This window comes from Panicum virgatum, chromosome 1N (assembly GCF_016808335.1).
Source record: "Panicum virgatum strain AP13 chromosome 1N, P.virgatum_v5, whole genome shotgun sequence".
Classification (NCBI taxonomy): domain Eukaryota; kingdom Viridiplantae; phylum Streptophyta; class Magnoliopsida; order Poales; family Poaceae; genus Panicum; species Panicum virgatum.
Genome location: NC_053145.1, coordinates 51,582,056 through 51,602,110, shown reverse-complemented (window position 1 = coordinate 51,602,110; position 20,055 = coordinate 51,582,056). Strand labels below are relative to the sequence as shown.

Here is a 20,055-nt window from a genome sequence, read left to right as displayed (position 1 = left end):
TACAGGGGGCAAATTTGTGTCACGAAACTAGTCTATTTTGTTAAGTATTGCGTTAAGAAACTTTGAACAATATTCTCTCAGTTTCACAAATTATGGCACGTATTTTCAATAATATAGTAAATAAAAGGTTTATATTTATAGTAAAATAATAAATATTGAACGTTGAAAGTGATCGGGTGCTCTAGCCTAAGAGGGGGAGGGGGTGAATTAGGCACTAATAAAAACTTAGACCTATGGCTCCAACTAGTTTGCACAAAGCTTAAACTAAAACATACTTTCTAGATGTGCAACTAGGTTGTTCTAGTGTGAAACCCCTATCCCAAAAGAGTTTAGCAACCTATAGCCTTTCCTATCAAGAAATTATTCTATGAAAGTAAAGGCACACAAATTGCTAGTATGAAATGCGGAAGCTTAAAGAGAGGGATAGGAGATAGCAAATTCTTGACGCGGGTGTTTATCCCGTGGTTCGGTTAGCCACAAAGGCACACCTACATCTACGTTGTTGTAGCACTCACTAAGAGTATTGCTACTCAGCCACCAAGTCTCTTCCGTGAACACAATCACGGTCACCTTGGCCCCGGTTCCACTAAGGAGGTTCTCCACAAAGGATGGGGGTCTCCACGTCCCCCGCACAAAGTGTCGTCGCCGCTCCACACCAAGTCGGAGGGTCGATGACATTGCCGGCGAGCTTCACGCTCCAAGGTGCCGGCGCACCAAGCTCTTGTTTTGGTTCACTAGAGAACCACAGCACAAAGGCTCAAGGCCTTGCAATCACACTCACTAAGAGCTAATCTAGCACTCACACTTTACAAAGCTAGTGCTATAAGCTAAGGATATGATCTATGAGCTCTTGTATGGCTTGGAGATGTTCTTGGATGTGTATGAGGTGTCTTGGGACTCCAGCAAACTTCAAATGGCCGGGGTGAGGCGTATATATAGGCCACCAAGTCTTGTAGCCGTTGCTCCAACGGTTAGCTGAAAATCTGCGTACCACCGGAAGAACCGATGCCTTTGGCGGGGTGGCGTCGGTTCATCCGGTCACTCATAACTCGAAGTAGCCGTTGGACTCCTGACGGCTGACGCAGTGACCACCGGTTGAACCGATGCTTTGCACCGATGCTTCACCAGTTCAACCGGTGCTGAAGGAATCTTCTCCTGGACGCTGACGTCATTACACCGGTGGTATGCACCGATGCACCGTCAGTTGAACCGGTGCTGAAGAAACTTCTTCTGGGCACTTGACATCGTCTCTGGTACAAAGGACTGCCAATGCACCGATGCCCTTTTCTTGGACCGTCGGTTCAACCGGTGCCTAAAGGCTGACTTGGCTTCGATTCCATCCTGCACCAAACATCATGGCGTCGGTTCTTCCGATTACCACCGGATGCTCCGATGCCCATGGCGTCGGATCTTCCGGTGCTCCTGATCCGAAGAGCTTTCAGGGCGCTGCCCTGAGACCCGCGAGGGGCGGCTCCCCCTCGACCCCCGTCCGCTAACCGGGTAGCGGAACCCCCGTATGGGTGGCCCTTTGGGCCTTGCTACGCCTATCTTCTCTTTCTCTTTGTCATCACTTGAACCTAAAAGCCTGAGAATGATCATCTTAACAATCATATTAGTCCAAGTGTTGTGTTGTCATTCGATCACCAAAATCACTCGAAATGGCATAAATGGTGCCATGTTCGTTACAAACGTGTTAATTTAATATCAAGAAAAATGGCAACCCTTAATATATTTTACCAATCAAGTAGAAGTTTTGCATTCAATGGAACCAAACACTATTTGTGTCAATCATTCTACACTACTGAAATCCACGTGTTTTTCTAGGGTTATCTGAAATTTCCTAGGGAAAGAATGTTTCCCTAGGGTTTGTTCATAAAGCGTAGGGAAATATTGAATCTTTCCCTAGAAAATACCATTTCGTAGGGAAAGATTGGATCCACAGTCTCATCCTCTCACTACCCTCTCTCTTATCCTCAGCTCTCCTAAGAGCAACTCCAACCCACCTCCTATTTTTGGCGCCCTATTCCACTCATACGAGGGTCTCATCTTGTTTCTCTCCTATTTCAGAATGAACTCCAACAAACCTCTCATACTTACTCCTATATCTCCAACTCCCTCATTCTTTATTCATATCAAGTAACTACCATGAGGATTATTTTGAATTACCGTTTTATTTTTGCACGATTTATTTGCAACGGCTAGATTTCGAATAGCTATTTTTTGAACGGTCCATTTTCCGAGGATCATGTTTTGGATGGTACTATTCACAATGACTATATTTCCAACTGCTACTTTGAATGCCCTGTGTTCCAACAGTTGTATTTTGAATGACACTATTCACAATGGATAGTATTTTCAACGGCTAGTATTCAAACTGCTAGATTTCTCTCATCTATATATGGATGCCTATACTCTTGGCTCCCACAACAAACCATTCTTCCTTCTCTTGCTGAAATGAGCTCTCTGTTTGTTTAGACTCATCGTCGTCATCGTCGGATGACGATGATGAACTAATCCTTTTGGCACTACACATAGCTCACACGGTGTATGAGGGTACGAGTGCTCCAAGACGAGGTGCCTCTGTGGTTGGTTGTCAATATATCTATCGTGATAGATCGAGCAGCGTGTGGAGGTTGTTCAACGATTATTTTTCAGACAATCCAGTCTATGGTCCAACTGTCTTCCGTCGCAGGTTCATAATTAGTGCATCCAATTTGGTTTTAATTTAGTCAGCTCATCTATTACATAGGGATTCTTATTTGTATTTCTTTGCTCAGGTTTAGAATGGGTCGTTCTATGTTTATGCACATAGTGCAAGCCATAGAGCAACATGATGATTATTTTGTACAAAAGAGGGAGTCAAATGGACGCCTTGGGTTATCTTGTTTGTAGAAAATTACTACAGCATACATGATGTTAAGTTATGGCGTACCTGCAGATTTTATGGATCAATATATTCATATATGTGAAAGTACTATTATAGAAAGTCTTAGAAGGTTTGTCAGAGGTATTATGAAGGCCTTTGGAGATGATTACTTGAGATCTCCAAATGAGCATGACAATGCTAGGCTACTTGTAATTGGTGAGCGTAGGGGTTTTCTAGGGATGCTTGAAAGCATTGATTGCATGCATTGGGAGTGGAAAATTTGTCCTATAGCATGGCAAGGTCGGTATACGGGTCATGTTCATAAGCTCACAATCATTCTGGAAGTAGTTGCCTCACAAGATTTATGGATTTGGCATGCCTTTTTCGGTTTGCAGGGGTCTCATAATGATATCAATGTTCTTTACCGTTCACATCTTTTTGCAAAGTTAGCTCAAGGAGAAGCTCCAACGGTAAATTACACCATCAACGGCCATAGCTATTCAATGGGGTACTACCTTGCAGATGACATTTATCTGAAATGGGAAACATTTGTGAAGAGCATGAAGTCCCCGCTTGGCAATAAGAAAAAATATTTCTGCCAAGCACAAGAAGCAGTTAGGAAAGATGTGGAACGAGCTTTTGGAGTTTTACAAGATCACTTTGCCATTGTTCGTGGACCAGCCTGTTTTTGGGATAAAGCCACTGTCAGAGATATCATGACAGCTTGTATCATCATGCATAACATGATTGTTGAAGATGAGTGCAATGAACAAGAAGATTTCCGCTATGATGGTGTTGGCCAACTTGTGCATCCATCACCGAGAGAAGTACATAATCGTACACATGAGTTCCATGAATTCATACAAGCTCATCATGAAATAAAAATGTCCAAACTCACTCTCAACTTTGGGATGATCTCATCGAACACCTCTAGAGTCTTCATGGTGATATGTATAAGTTATTTAACTAGTTTGGTTCTACCCTTCCTTCAGTCGGCGGGGAAAATCCCATAGGATTCCGCTAAAGGTGATGCCTGTAGATCACGCATAGGCGTCGCAGGGCTTTACGGGCAGCTTTTCGATAGATGTCCGGGAAGCGTAAACCAGTGGTGGAGATGAACCAAGGGTTCACATCTGGGTAGCTGGTGCTTTTTCCCACGAAGGTCATCAGGTCGCACCGAAGAGTGCCTTTGGAGTCGTACTCCCGGTAGACAAACTCTGGTGGGTCCACAACTACGATGCGTTCCAGGCTGAGTATCAATAACTTAGGAAGGCCGGGCTCTGCGTGACAGATTCCGCCAATCCATCCATTGTCAGCCATCTGGAACAGGGCAAGAACCAGTGGTGAGTGTTTGTGTGAAAGAAGGATTAAGAAAAGTCCTAGTGTCAAAGGGCCAGAAAAAGGGATTTCGCTCCTAGGGTCACGTCCTACGGTCAACCTACGGCTCTGATACCACCTGAAGCGTCCCCTCATAAGAGAAGACTTAAATGTGTTACAAACATCAGTCCCAGGAGGTTGATGACACATTTATTACATCAGATGGTTCATTACCGTACAACTCTACGCGGTAGTGAGCAGAGAAGCGCCACTATCGCGATGATTACAATCCACACACACGCAATAATATTAAATATTAAAAGAAGGTCATCAGAGTCTTGCGCCATGCGGTATCTCCTGTGGGTGACCCTAATCCACAAGCAAGGCTGGGTGTAGGACGGTACCCCTACTCAACGTCGTCAGGTACAAAGTCTGGATCTTCTTCTGTAAAAATAAAGAATGGGGTGAGTACAAACGTACTCAGCAAGTCCAACCACACCCACGGAGGGGTATAAACAGAATATAATGCACAAGGTAAATCAAGGATATGGCTAGGGTTTGATTTGTGGAAAGCAATATTTTATGCAGGGGTTCAATTGAAAGCAAATATTTTTAAAACCAGTTTTTCTTGTACCGAGTAACACCAAAGGGTTGATCCACACAGGATCCAAGTTTTAAGACTGCTACCGGACTCCTCATCCGCCGTAGAACACGGCACAACTGCCGGACTCTTTCCCAAAACAACTCACGCCAACCCATCCATTCCCAGATGAAACACTAGTTGTGAGACCACACCGTAACTCGCCCAGTACCGTGGGCACGGACTATTCGAATAGGTTTCAACTTTGCAGAGGTGTGCAACTTTACCCACAAGTGGGGTACCACAACACGATCACCTCAGTGTCGGTGCAGATCCCAACAAAGCCTTTACCCACCTTAGCTAGACCTGACTAGCCACCACGGGATACACCAAGGGGCTACTGACCTATCTCCGAGGTTTAACCGGGGCCTAAGTCACACAGAACATATCCCTTCTCCTTGGTCACCCGTTACTCTCAGCTCTCCTGATGGCTATCAGACTAACTAGTGGGGTTTATGCTAAGCCGTTGCCCATACAACGGTCGAGTGGTTTGCACGAAAGTAGAGTTAGGTGAGATGTAACACCAACTCGGTCCTTTGGGGTGACAAGATGGATATCTCCCTTCCTTGCCCTGCCACACAGGCACGAGCACACCAAATCGGCAAATCACACAGAAATGCCATCCATCCCGTCTAGACTCATCTTTCGAAATCTCACTGTTTATCCCTTCCCATACACACACCTTTTCTTTATAAAACAAGTTGTATTTTGTATAAAATCCTAATCGTTCTAGCAGCGATTAACGTCCAAACAAAATCAGACATTAATCTAGGTGGTCAAGGAATGGTTCTAACAAATCAAGGGGTGGCTATCCAACCGTGTTTTCAGCAAGCAAAACACATGCAATTTTATAAAACAGGCCAAAAGGTTATGTTTATAAAAACTAGGACAAAAGCATGCATCAAAGGATGGGATTGAACTTGCCGTCTTCGAAGCCTTCGGGGAGGTCCTGATCGAAGCACTGTCCTTCTGGCTCGGGGTCGCAGAACAGGTCCTCGTTCGCTGGCTCGCAGTACTGCTCGCCTACGGGCTCTCCTTTGTTCGCACCGTGGTCTACGACGCATACAAACAAGCACACAATCAAGAAAAAGAAATAAAAGTTTTATCGTTGAGCTCGAATCGGAAATAATCAAGATATGGAGATAGAAGTGATATTTTCGGGTGGTTTCTTAATGGCACGGCTCAAACTATATTAGCAATGGCGTGGTAAAGTTTCGGGTCGATCGGAGATGGTTTGACACATGAAATGATAAGTCAACGGGGTGTTAGGGTTTAAACAAGGGTCCAGGGACCTATTTGTAAATATATTTGAGAAGGCAGGGGCTTGGTTTGTATTTTAGAACCTATTTGGGTTATTCTAAAAGGTTAAGGACTAAATTAGAATTACGTTTATATGGAAAAAGGGTTTATTTGGAAAAAGAAGCTTAGGCAAGGTTCCTTTTGCAAAAGGGCTAAAGGTAGGGGGTTCTTTAAGGAATAAGAGGGAGGGGAGGGGCTTTTGTGCAAAAAGCCCTCTCTTCTTCCTCCTCCCTCCCGGTCGGAACAGAGGAAGGGGATTGGGGGCGTCGGCGGTGCCAATCCCGGCGGCCAGGGGCTCGGGGGTGGCTTCGGAGTGAGGGAGAAGGGAGAGGGGGGCCCGCGAGGTCGATTCCCGGCCGCAGCTCGGGCGGAGGCGGCCCGGGTCGGCCTGGCCGCGACGGGGTGCGGCAGCGGGCGGCGGCGGCTTTAGGCCGGCGACTCGGAGTCACCGCGGCGGGCAAGGGAAGGGGAAAAAGGAAGAGAGAGCCTCGGGGGTACCGATGCCCACCTTGGCTTGGGCTGTGGCGCTGCGGGGAGGGGAGCTCCGCGGTGGCCGGTGCTCGGGGTGGCGGCGATGGTGGGTGGTGGTGCTGGGAGGTCGGGGAAGGCGGTCGTGGAGCGGAGGGGCAGTGCTGGGGGTCTTTTATAGGTGCGCTAGGTCGGTGGAGCGGCGCGGGATGGGTGGTGGCCGGTGGGACGACCGGCGAGCGGTGCGGGGCGGAGTAATGGCGCTCCGGCCGCCTGCTCGTGTCGGGACGCGGCGGCACGGCCGGTGATGGTGGGGCAGAGGTGATGCGACTCCTCGGGCAGGTTTGGCGAGCGGGCCAGCGGCGCTGTGCAGGCTCTGGGACGGTCGGCAGTGAAGCGGGTCGCCGCACGTGGGAGCAGTGGGCGAGGCGGAGCGCCAGCGACGGGCGGCGCGGCGGATGGCCCGGCCGCGTGGAGCACGCGGGGGTACGGTGTGCGCGTGTGCGCGGAATAGGCTCTGGGCATGCGCGCGGCGAGCGGGTACGGCGTGCGTGCGCCCGCGTGGGGAGTAGGCGGGTTGCCCGGCCAGGAGGCGAGGCGTGCGGCGGGGTCGGACGGTGCGCGGCCGAGCGGCGTCGCGGCGCGGTCAGGCCGAGCGCCATGCGTGCGTGCGCGTGGGCAGGCCGAGCGGGGCGTGCGTGCAGGGGTGGAGAGCGCGGCCGGGCGGAGCAGGGCACCGTGGGCGGCCGGGGCGAGGGCGAGCGCGCGCGCGGGAGGCGAGGGGGGGGTCGGGCCGGTGCGTGCGCGGTAGAGGGAAGAAGGAAGAGAGAGAAGGAAGGAGAGAGGAAAAAGAAAAGAAAAGAAAATGGAAAATGGAGAAAAAGAAAAGGGAAGAGGAAAAGGGAAGAGAGAGAAAAAGAGAGAAAGAAAATAGAAAAGGGAGAAAGGGAAGTAAAATGGGGAAAAGAGAAAAGGGAAGAGGGAGAGGGGGAGTGAGTGCGCGCCGGCGGCGATGGCGGGGCGCGCGGACCAAGGGAGGCGTGCGCGGCCGGGTGCGCGGGCCAGGGGAGGCAGCGGTGCGTGCGGCCGGCGATAATCGCGGTCGGCGAAAAGAAAAGATAGAAACGACAAATGGAATCGGGTGTTGGAGCGGTGAATGATTCTAGGGGGGTATTAGGGTTTAGAGATAACTGAGCTCAACGATGAAAAATGATTTTGAGAAATTTTAGCGTGTGATTTATTTGGTGATTTTTTTTGGGTCGTTACACTTTATCATGTACTCTTCTCATCCAATAAAGCATATAATTTATCAAGAAGCATCACTAGAATAACTAAATTAAACTACAAGTCCATACAATACCAGGATACCTAAATTAAACAAGAAGTCCATACATACCAGGATAGCTGAATTAAACTAGAAGTCCATACAATACCATATAATACAAGTCCATCTCAATATCAAGCACCAACAAAGGGTCTAGAAATGATCTCATCCTAGTCGCCGGGGATGTAGTTCCGGCCGGCCGCCGAGGCTGCAGATCTGGCCTGCCGCCGCCTGGGCCGCAGATCTGGTTGGTCGCTGTTGGGACCGCCGCGACTAAAAAAAATGATGGAGACTACGGGAGGAGGCGCACCTGGCGGGAGTGGCGTCTGTGCCGGCGCGGGAAGGGGGCGGTTGTTGCTCCTTGCCTCGGATGAGAGTCCAGACCGGAGCTCTTAGATGTAGGAGGTCAGACCTCTCGAATGAGAGGTGGGTTGGAGGTGTTTTTTTTGCATTTCTCTCTCCTAAATGCAAGATAGGAGGTCTGATGAGAGGTGGGTTGGAGTTGCTCTAACTCCTTTCGCTCTGCCTCCAACCTCTGGCCCCTTCCCTCACTCCACCGAGATCTCCACTCCACCTCGCCCTCTCTCTTGCGGAGCTCAGAGCAAAAACGCCATCCTCCTGGAAACATCAGCGGCTGCGGCTCCGGTGGTGCGAGGACCCGAGGGAGCAGCAATAAGCTCGGTGCTAGGAGCGACAAGAGGAGGAATAGTGGGTGGCCATGGGGAGGTCTCTGTGCTTCGAGAAGGTGCACACGAATAAAGGGGTGCTACCGATCGTAGGCCACCTACAGCAGGCGGCACTAGATGAACTACCTCTGCCTGGCCATCAAGCACGTCAACTTCACAGACGATGACGGCAACATGGCGCGCGGGATGGCACGACTGTGAGCGGGGACACAATGCGAAGGGGACGGCGGCGATGGCATGGGTGCACGACGGTGCGCGGGGTCCTAGCGGCGAGCGCGAGCATAGCGGTGTGCAAGACAACGTCGGCGGTGCGGGCACGGTAGCGCGCAGGACGACATCGGCGGCACGGGGCATGGCGGCGAGCGGGACGATAGCGATGGTGCGGGGCACGACAGTGAGCGGGACAACGGCGGTGGCGCGGGGGGGGGGGGGGGGGGGGGGGGGGGGCAGAATGACATTGGCGACGCGGGAGCATGGCGGCGAGGGAGACGACGGCGACACGAGCGGGGGGGGGGGGGGGGGGACAGGCCGTAGTTTTTAGTTTTGTCGGTGTTCCGTATAACCGATGAGTGAATTTGTGTTGCGCGTCATTGGTCCGGATTATAATGCAAGGAGACGACACAAGGGTTTATACTGGTTCGGATCGAATGTCCCTACGTCCAGTTCGAGTTCTCATGTTCTTGCTCTGGTTTGAAGTAGGGGGTTACAAACAGGCAAGAGAAGGAACGGGCTCCCAAGTCTCTGTGTTGTGTGGGTGCGAATGTGTGAGAAGTTGTTCCATCCTCCCCATTAGGGACGCACCTCCTCCCTTTTATAGTTCAAGGGAGAGAGGGTCTAATACAAAAGATAAAAAGGGATAAGTCAAGGGGGTCCGGCGCTATCCGACCCCTTTCCTCCGTCCGCTAATTCCGATGAGTCCCGCGGGCACTGTTGATGGCGACGGCGGGTGTCCGTCCCCATCCCCGGCCCTGTGCTTATCGTGGCAGACGGGAATAGGGATCGCGTATTGTTGATGACGTACAGTTGATGTCGTCGCTGTTTACGGGGATGGCTGATCTGTCGTGTCCTTCGTCCGGACGGTCAGCACACCATATGGTGCTGACTTCTGGGGGGAGTGGTTGACTGGCGTCCCCCCACCCACCCCCCACCCCCCGGGGATGGACTTGTCAACTCCATGTCCTTCACGATCTGTACCGAGGCATGGGGTGCACAGGCTTCTCCCACTTGCCTGACGCAACTATGCGTGGGGCCCTCCTTTTGACCGGAAGCGCTCCCCCTTCCTCGGGACTGGACGACCGCCACGTGCGAAGTGGATCCTCCCCCGCGTGGGGTCGGGCGAGGCTGACCTCTCCCGCGGGGGTCGGGCGAGGCGGAATGTTCCTATCCTGGGACTTGGTCGGGACGGGACCTCCCTCGGGGACACTTCGGACCAAGCAACAGGGGATCTATTTTTATGCGGTGCTTAGGGATACCTGTTGCTTGGTGCTTGGGGATACCTGTTGCTTTTACCCTCATCAAGGTTCCTAAGGTCCAAAGTTTCCTAGGGATTCCCTAGGTTTTTGTCAAATATCGTAGGGCACTTCTCATTTCCCCTCAAAAATATTCCTAAAAGCCTTTCCGTACCAGTTTTCCTAGGGAAATCTTTTCCCTAGAGTTTTTCGATCATTTCCCTAGGGTTTTGGCCCTAGGGATTCTAGTGGTGCTAGGCCTTAAATAATTTTGAGCAATAAGTAATTCTCAAATTTAAAATTTAGGAATTCTTCTAAAAAATATTTGATGATATGATACATTGTAATATGACAAAAAGCAGAAACAACACTGGAATACAGGTCATGGCAAAAGCAATAATGAATGATTAATTTTCATGTTTACTTGTAACCAACTATTACAAACAAACTCTGAGGTAGAGAGTTTGTAAACAAATATTAATAACTTACTTAATGTAAGTTCATCGATAGGTTCTTGGTGGCCAAAACTCAACTTTGCTTAATAAATAAATTGGACAAGCCAAATTAGCGTAGATGATCACCGAAAACACATGTAAAGCAATTTAATTGAATTTTTTATTGATACATGTATGCATAATAGATACATATGTTGGGGTTGGTTATTCGAAGGCATGATCTCCTAACACTTGCAGACACAAGTTGTTGCGATGGAGATGTCGGAACAAATATATAGCAAAGATTATATGTTGTGTGTGTTTAGGGTAGAGCCGCGGTCTCGCTTATATACGGTGGGAGAGATGAATTGCTATTAAAATTAGTGATTGGAGGCCAATTAAAGGGAGCATCCTAACAACCTCGCTCAAGTGAGATAGGTCCTACCAAGTTGGTCTCAAAATACAATTGTGTATATGTGGGACAAATTCAAATATTATAAAAATTGGATTCTTCGTGATATAAAGAGAGTAAATCAGGTTAAACCAAATTTGCTGTGGTCGATTTGCTTGCACATAATTTTATTTTCAGCCATGTTTATAACGGGTCAAAAATTGGCAAACGAAAGTAGCAAAAATATTGCTGCTCTTGACCTAGACAGTGGCGAATCTAGAATTTAGATTTAGGGGGGCTCATCTTCCTTTTCATCTTTCTTCTCTCTCTTTTTCTTCTTTTTTTCCTCATTTTCCTCTTCCTCTTCTTAATCCATGGTTTAAAATTGTAGGAGGGCTTTGAGGGGCTCCATGGATTCCAGTCATCTTTTCCAACCCATAATTTCTATAGCAGTTTCCATATAATGGGTAACTTAAATACACCACAAAAAAGACATGGATCAGCTGTGCATGCAACACAATGGCCTGGAACTGATTGCTAATTAGAGAGATGCCTGGCGTGGGGGGATTCACGGAGGCTAGCTGGCGAGGAATTGCAGGCGAGCGAGCGCAGGAGATTCAGCACGGACGTGGCCGGGAACTTGCAGGCTCGAGAGGGAGGCGCAGCCGCGCGAGGCGCGTGCGCGGGAGAGAGCCAGGTGCAGGGGCGGATTTGGCGCTGCAGTTAACATAGGAACAGTGGATCCAAGGGGAGGACGGTGGAAACCAACGCGAAATAGCTAGTTTCTTCCCGTCTCGATTCTAGCGAGGACTTGGTTCCGTGAAGAAGAAACCGTTTCTCTGTTTTCTACTCTCTCTCTATTAATTTTCTTGCCACATCAACAAAATGGTGAGCTGTTAATATATTTAAGAGAAATAGAAACTACAATTAATATTCTATTGGGACTGCCAAGCATGATGAGTTGACCTATTCAGACATATTATATATGTTAAGGCTTTGTTTGGTTGTAGGGTGTAAAGTTTTTGAAATGGAATTTTTCTACATTTGAAGTATTAAATATAGACTAATTATAAAATTAATTACAGAACTCGTCTATAAATCGCGAGACGAATCTAACGAGCCTAATTAATCCGTCATTAGTGGTTGTTTACTATAGCATTATTGTAGCAATTTAGTGTCTAATTACGGCCTAGTTAGGTTCATTAGATTCGTCTCGCGATTTACAGCCAAACTGTGCAATGTGTTTTTTATTTCGTCTAGATTTAAGTCTCCATGCAGGTGCTGGAATTTTTTTTGGAATTTTGAATTATGCAACTAAACAAGGGGTAAATATTGCACCAATCATCCAATGAAGATGATACTGATACATAACATTTAACTTAGTTGTAATTGTCGGGATTAAGAGGATATCAATCATAAAAATTTGTCCCATAGCGATGGTCGAGAGATCCTAAATAAATTCTGTCAGACCCAATAGATTACCAGCCTCAATTGTAACTTAATTGGTCATTGATCATATATTTTAACTAAACATAAATCCCGATAACATCCTCTAATTCTGAATGAGGTTCTTCTCCAGCTTGAGGATTCCAAAGAATTTGGTGTCGTCAATGTGTTGTCTCCTTTCACATTAAGAGCCACTTGTAAAACCACATTAAGAGCCACTTGTAAAACCTGAATGTGATTCGCTCTGTTCGGCTCCAACCAGCTAGCAGTGTTTTTCTCTCACACCAAATCAGCACCGGCACCTATAGCAGTACCAGCCACCAGTCACAGCCACCCGAACAGAGCAAATATTTTTGTTTGTGTAGCTTACACCGGGAGGAGCAGCAATGAAGCTCCTGAGCTTGCTGGAAATATACGTGTTTAGTTCATTGTGCCAAAAAAATTTGGAATAAAATCTCGCTAATTTGTTGTATTAAATAAAGTCTATCTACAAAACTTTTTGCATGGACGAGTTGTAAATCGCGAGACGAATCCAATGATGGTAATTAATCTATGATTACTTTATAATTAGTGAACGGTTACTGTAGCATCACTGTTGCAAATCATGGATTAAGTAGGCTCATTAGATTCGTCTCGCGATTTACAACCCATTCGTGCAAAAAAATTATAAATAGAGTTCATTTAGTATTTCATGTATGTGTCAAACATTCGATATGATATTTTTGCGGGAAAATTTTTGGGATCTAAACAAACCCTTAGACTCATTTATTGTAAGAGACGAATCGCTCCAGAGTCCCTGAATTCTTGATACTTGCGCAGGGTCAACTTCGAATGAGCTGATCGGCGTTCTGGAACGCTGCATCGTCAGCTGCACGGCTGCACCAGCCCCTTGACGACCACAGCACGTCGCCAGCATGACGCCATAGTAGGCCTCACTCTCTTCCTGCACGCCAACGCTGACTAAACAAGGAATCCTACGAATAAACCATTGACAACCAGGGTAGAACAGCTTAGATGGAACTGGGGATTAGGTTTTTTTAAGATTAAACTGGGGATTGAGTGGGATGATGCTTTTGTTTTGGATCGATCCATCATACCCATTAGTCAAGTAGACTCTGGCTTAATAGACCCATATCTAATTTCAGGTCGGCTCATGTGACACATTGGCTTTGTTTTCGTGGGTCGGACCAACTACCTCGTGGATCAACCCGGCCCGCTCCCACCCGGTGTTTTATTTGTCCTGCAAGAGATTTCCTTTTTTTTTTTAGAGTCCAGCCAGTTTTAGGAGTTCCTTCATTGCAAAGCTTTGCTCTGTTCTCTCGCTCGCCTGCCTTTTTCAGAGCGTTAGTCCTCGATTTGTTCGAGCTGCGAATTCTTGGCCACTCTTTGATTGACTATAGACCCCCAAACACCGTCCATGGCGGCGGCCGCGCGCGCCGCTGCGGCGGCGGTGTGCTGTGCTGTGCAGCGCGGGCCTCCGGCGGTCGCAGGCGACCGCCGTGAACTGGGGCACGCAGCTGAGCCACCCGCTGGCGGCGAGCACGGTGGTCGGCTGCTGCAGGACAACGGCTCGATCTATGGCCTCTGCATCTCCAGTGCCGGCGGGCGCGTGGCGCGCCACAGCGCGTCGACAGACGGGCGCTGCTGTCCGGCGGCCAAATCCAAATCCCTGCCCGTCGCGGGTGCAAAGAATACGGCCGCGGAGGCGCACCCCCACGTGGCCTCGCGGGGCGCATCCACTCCAGGTTTGCCACGCGCCGCCGCCGGCCAGGCCCGGCCCCGGCCCCGCGCTCGGCGCGTCCATGAATCATGATGCACCACCACCAGTACTGCGTCCCGGTGCATGCGGCCGAAAGCGACGGAACCCCATCCATCCCATGCAGCGGATAACGATCCGGCACGGCGCGTGTACGTGCGCCGGCCTGGCGGCCCCGGTACACGTCGGACCCGGGAGCCAACCCCGTGGGGGCCGAGCCATGGCAAGCTCCGTGGGGGCCACACCCAAATTCTATGGCCGTCTGACACTGGCTCCCTGGCTCACGCCGTCGCACGTGTACAGATCAGCATCGGCAAGAATCACGATAGATCCGGTCCGGAGTGTCCACCAGGACGAATCGGTCAACCATGCGTCCATGCACGCACGTAGGCGCGCCGCGCGCGCGTCGCGGTTCCGCAGGGTCGTCGACTCGTCGTGCTCAATTCTGGTGGCCCACTGGCCGTGGCGTAATATTTTTTTTACATGAATGGATAATCCTCGGATCGCATCCCTCCTGCGTGGACGATGGGGGGCGGTGGGTTGCTTGAGTAAGAATTTTTCCCAGTAATAGCCACGAGAGCAATGGGGTTAGAGGACAAGTTGCCTAGAAACTCTCCTGTGTTAGGGTGACCTGATATAGACTAGATAGACTTCTTTCCGGTCATCATGCGCCCGGGCATTTTGTTTATTTAAATTGCTGATCGATCTATCTATCCGAAACAAAAACACATTGGGTCCACCACCTCAATCGGCTGCCGTCGTCCAGCAACGTGGCCACCTCCCTTTCCTAGACCCAACTTTTTTTTTTGTAAAGAAAAGTATACCCTCTAGGCCTCAACCCAAACTTCATTCACTCGAAGTGGACGCTGCTCGCTGCTAGCTGGGCCCAACACGCAGCGGCACGGGCGTCCCGCCGTTCCGTCCTCCTAGACGTAGCGGATCCAAGAGTTGCTCAGGGGCGAAACGGTCATTGCATAAACGGCCTTATCCGTTTCCACCCGCGTTCCGCTCTCGGCCCCACCAGCCAGCGCCAGCGCGTATAAATTCGCGGCCCGGCGCACGCGCTGATCCCCCTCCCCCTCCACTCCACGCGAGCGCGCTTCTTCTCCGCCTCCTATCCGCTCCTCCCGCTGGTCTCTCTACTCTCGTGATTCCACACCTCCCGCCGCGATCCCTCCCGGCCACCCACGGAGCACGTGGCGGCAGCAGTTCGGTTATGGCGAGGAGCACGCGGTCGGCGGCCACGGAGCGCGCGTACCTCCACTTCGCGCCGTCCCCGGTGGCGCACGGCGTGCCGGTGCCCGGCCCGGCCGCCGCCGGCGCGGGCGAGGAGTTCGACGAGTCCGACATCTGGGGCGCGCTCGCCCCGAGCGCCGCGCCGGCGCCGCGGGCCCGCCCGCTCCCGGCGGCGGCGGCGGCCGCGCGGAAGGCGGCGCCGCCGGGCGGCGCCGGCCGGGCCGCGCACGGGTCCCTGCCGGTGAACATCCCGGACTGGTCCAAGATCCTGGGCGGCGAGTACCGGGCCCACCACGCGGGCTCCGCGGCCGCGGCCGGGGACTGGGAGGTGGACGACGGCGACGACGAGGACGCCGCCGCCGCCGCCGCCGACGCCGTGGTGATCCCGCCGCACGAGCTCGCGTGGCGCCGCCGCGCCGCGTCGCTGTCGGTCCACGAGGGGGGCGGGGCCGTCGGCAGGACGCTCAAGGTGCGGGACGCGGTGTGGAAGAGGACCACCGGGTTCCAGGACTGACCGCGACCGTGACCGGCGTGGCGACGACTTGGACGGCCGCCTTTGCGCCACTGCGGCATAGCTAGCTGCTTCGCTTTGACGACAGAGGATTTAGCTTTCGATCGGGACTGCTTGTTGATTACTGCTGCTAGGAGTAGTGCACTTGATGTGCCTTGGATTTTCGTAACATTTAAGTATTTAACAGCGTCTTCGCTACCCTTTTGTTGTTGGGAGGAGATCAGGGAGAGAGACAGGAGAGATTGGAGATCAGGGAGAGAGACGGGAGAGATTCTTTGACTTGTTGCACTTGTAAGATTGTTCATCGTTGATTCGCTAGTGGATCATCTGCATGTTGGGACAGAATGTAGAGGCGTAGAGCGTCAAGCAATGCTATGCAAAGCGGGCCAATTCCGTGTCGCCATCCGTCGACTGTAAAAACTGACTTGTCGCGGAGCAGATTTTAATGTATTGAGGCGGCTGTTCTGACCTGTTTCTCTTCAAGCGCATTGTCTATTTGTCTCCACTCATCTCTGCAAGTCTGCAGTAGTCCAGTCTGCAGTGACATCAATCATATCGGTGATCTCATCAGCCTGCTCGCACGCTGCACCAACTGCAAATTCAGAGGGGGTCGGAGTCCTCTGTGTGGCGCCGAACCAACCTAGGCGTCGTCAACCGTCATCCCCGGCAACGGCAAGCGCCAACCGTTTCGCGACCATACCATTGGCAGGGCACCCCGGGGCAGAAAGTCTCGCCAATAACAGCTCTTGCTTGCCTACCGAAGAAACCAACCCTGCTCTTGCCGTTGCTGGCGTTGCAGCTAGCGTGTGTAAAGAGCAGTGCCGTGTCATCCTCCAGTCATCGCCTTGACCGTGTTCCCATCCGGTCAGTAGTTATGTATGAAGAGTAATTAGGTTTAAACTACAATGACAACTGAAAGATAGGATTAGGATTGGTCTAATCTAAGAATGACATTATAGTCACAGGTATATATGAATTCAACTAAGACCTTGTTTAGTTACGCTGATTTATTATAAATCACCCCCTCTTTAAGTCCGTTTAAGTTAGTTGAGATCCAAATAGACCTGACTTATAGAGACTAAAAATGGACTGGAGGGACTTAAATCCATGGTTAGCTTAAAGGGACTTATTTGGTCTCTTTCCCCACCTACCCCTGCGCCAGGGGTACCAGATTAGCATTAGGGGCATAATAGTTCTTATTTTACAGCATTAAAGCACTTTAGTCACTACAACTAAACAGAAGGTGACTCAAGGGAAGTGACTTAAAATAAGTCACTAACATAAGTCAAGAACTGACTTATGGTAACCAAACATGACCTAAGACTATTGAGCATGCACATAATTTATTTTAGATGAAAATAACTTACACTTTTACTATGTCCGAAGATCCCTTTGTAGAGGGTACTTACACCTTGGGTAGTATCATATATTGCTTCTTAGCAAGAAATAAAAAGGTAAAAATAAACAGGACGCTCCCTATTTGTAGTTACATACATAATTGAAATATACTATTTTAAAGTTGATGCATTATATTTTAGAGTCAATCTTCATGTTGTTCAATTTGTAAAATGATGCAAACATCGTAGTAGGAATGATTGGTCTCCCACTTGAAAGGATTACCTTTCCGCGTGAGAAATACTGGCAAGGCATCATAGGGACAATAACCAACTAATTATTTATATGATGTTTAGATCAGTCTTCAGTGGAAATTTCATAAGAAGTTTCATATGTAACATTAACTTTTATGTCATATCTGCAAATTTGCTGATATGGTAGGGTTACGATGAAGAGAGAGGAGGGAGCGTTTTATGAGATGAGATAAGAGTTGTATCTTGATAAACATGCCATAAAACTATACACTGAAACTTGCCTCGAAGACAAATCAATACCATGATAGCGGTGTAAAAGGTCTTCTACCACCTGTCTGGCTCTCTTACTTGCCGCTAGGGGTAGTGAAGGGTTTTAAATTTGACTTTGATTATCTAAGAGTCGGACTCTAAAAAAATTGGACTCTAATTTTATACAATTTCAATCTAAAAATATATATAAGAGCCAACTTAGATCGTAAAGAAGTACGAGAGCATGGCGTGTTACCCTACTTAGGCCATGTTTAGATCCCAATATTTTACACCCAAAAACATCACATCGAATGTTTGGATACATGCATAGAGTACTAAATGAATTCTATTTACAATTTTTTTTGCACGAATGAGTTGTAAATTGCGAGATGAATCTAATGATCCTACTTAATCCATGATTTGCAACAATGATGCTACAGTAATTGTTCGCTAATTGTGAATTAATCATGAATTAGTTAGGCTCATTAGATTGATTTTGCGATTTACAATCCATCCATGCAAAAAATTATATAAATATACTTTATTTACTGCTCCAAAATAGCAAAATTTCGTTTAAAATTTTTTAGCATAAGGATCTAAGTACGGCCTTGCCGCAGACTTCATACTACGCAAGCGGCAGCGATACAAAATTGTACGGAGACACTGACGTCACACGCTTCCATTGCGGGAACAGTCCAACACCGAACCAGCCTACAAAACGGCCCATTGGCCCAACCGCAGCAAAACGTGAAGGGTGGTAAAAAAAAATTGAGACACGTGGCAGCAGCTAATACGTTGAAACGGAGGGTGACTCTCAGTGCCTCCTTTTTCTTCCAGGATAAGAAGGTACATATAAATATCAGGTTTAGCACAGGTAATCTTTGCGTGACGGGCTGCGTTACTGCAGGTTCAGACCCGGGCCGGGAGGATCACGCCCCCATTTGAACCCAAGACAGGTCCAGTCAGCTAGCTGTAGCTCATCTCAAAGTCCAGGCATTGCAGCAGGCTTCCAGCCACTCAGGGGGCAACACACACGCAGGCAGGCCTAGCAGCAGGCCCTATTTGGTTGCAAGTAGTCCTACTTGCACCACGAGAGAATTTTATCTGCATGAACGAAGTTTATTTCGAAAAAAATTTCACGAATGGGTGTAATTTTTCGCGACGAACCTAATAACGATAATTAATCCGTGATTGGCTATAGTAATACTGCAGTAACTATTCTCTAATTGTGCGGTCAAAAATCTCATTAGATTTGTCTCGCGAAGTAGTACGAGTTGTGAAATTAATTTTGTAAAATACTTTTATTTAATACTTGTAATTATTAGTCAAAATTTATTTGCGCTACCCAAACCAAACACGGATCATGCACTGCGACCTCTCTGTCTCTGGGTGGCGAGTTCTCGGCGACACAGTGATCAATAATTGACCGCCGCCCGTACGGCGGATAAGGTCGCCGTGATCGTCCGGGCCAGCACGCAGGCCTGTCCCGCGTGCGTCCATCCGGCGTGTGCGATATCCGTGGGCACTATTGAAAAGAAAACTGTGAATGGATGAATGAATCTCGTGTTGGATCTCATGAACAGTGATTACAAGAATTTATATGTGTCTAAGGGAATCGGCGCGTCTGTTCGGAAGGGACAGACCCCTTCCGGACGGACCATAACCGTACGGACGCGCCCCGCCATTAGCAACTATTAATGATGGGATTAACTTTCTAAGCCACGTGTTAATCACATGGTTAAACTAATTGATCACATAATTAATTATTTCTAACACTCCCCCTTGATCAATTGGCTTCAAGTATGCTTCATGTAATTCTTGTTCTTTGTTCTTGAGAATTTCCAAAAATAATGGGAAAAACTCCTCCAAAACCATAAAGGAAAAAATTGAGGAGAAAATAATATATCATATATAAAATTATTATCTCATTTTTGACATAATGAGATTGTAATCTCTTTCTCCAAAAATCCATTGGGAAAAATATGAGAAAGATTAATATATCTTTGATATCTCACCACTAAAATAAATGAAGGAGCGCCGTCAGGTGACAGAGCTACGTAAGATAGCCCCCAGGTAAGAAACCCAGGCTCCAGCGGACAAGACCGAAGGAGACCCCCGAGTGACCGACCGGGTGGTCGCGCCGCCCCGACTGAGCCAAGATGGGACAGTGCCAGGGGGAAACACCGCTCAAGGAGATCGCCAGGATAATTTCTTGCACCAGAAGATTGCCAGGATCAAGCTCGCCCACTCCCGACAGTCCGAGTGGGCCCCGACGACAGACAAGGGCGATTTGCGCCCCGACGGTGCAAAGGCATAATGCTAGATAACTGTAAACGGGGGCCCCACCTTGGACTATAAAAGGGAAGGCCCCCCACGTAGGAAAGGGTTGGTTGGA

At 49.1% G+C, this 20,055-nt stretch overlaps 1 protein-coding gene across 1 annotated transcript; it reads left to right on the top strand.

The window, feature by feature from the left end:
• The first annotated feature begins 15,144 nt into the window (after positions 1 to 15,144).
• On the top strand, positions 15,145 to 16,305 carry LOC120656520. The gene has a single exon (XM_039934632.1). The coding sequence runs from the start codon at positions 15,292 to 15,294 to the stop codon at positions 15,823 to 15,825; it is 534 nt and encodes a 177-aa protein (XP_039790566.1). The 5' UTR covers positions 15,145 to 15,291; the 3' UTR covers positions 15,826 to 16,305.
• The last annotated feature ends 3,750 nt before the right edge of the window (positions 16,306 to 20,055 follow it).

Excerpts from the sequence above, each read along its gene's own strand:
- LOC120656520 (XM_039934632.1), top strand. The coding sequence starts at position 15,292 with ATGGCGAGGAGCACGCGGTCGGCGGCCACGGAGCGCGCGTACCTCCAC.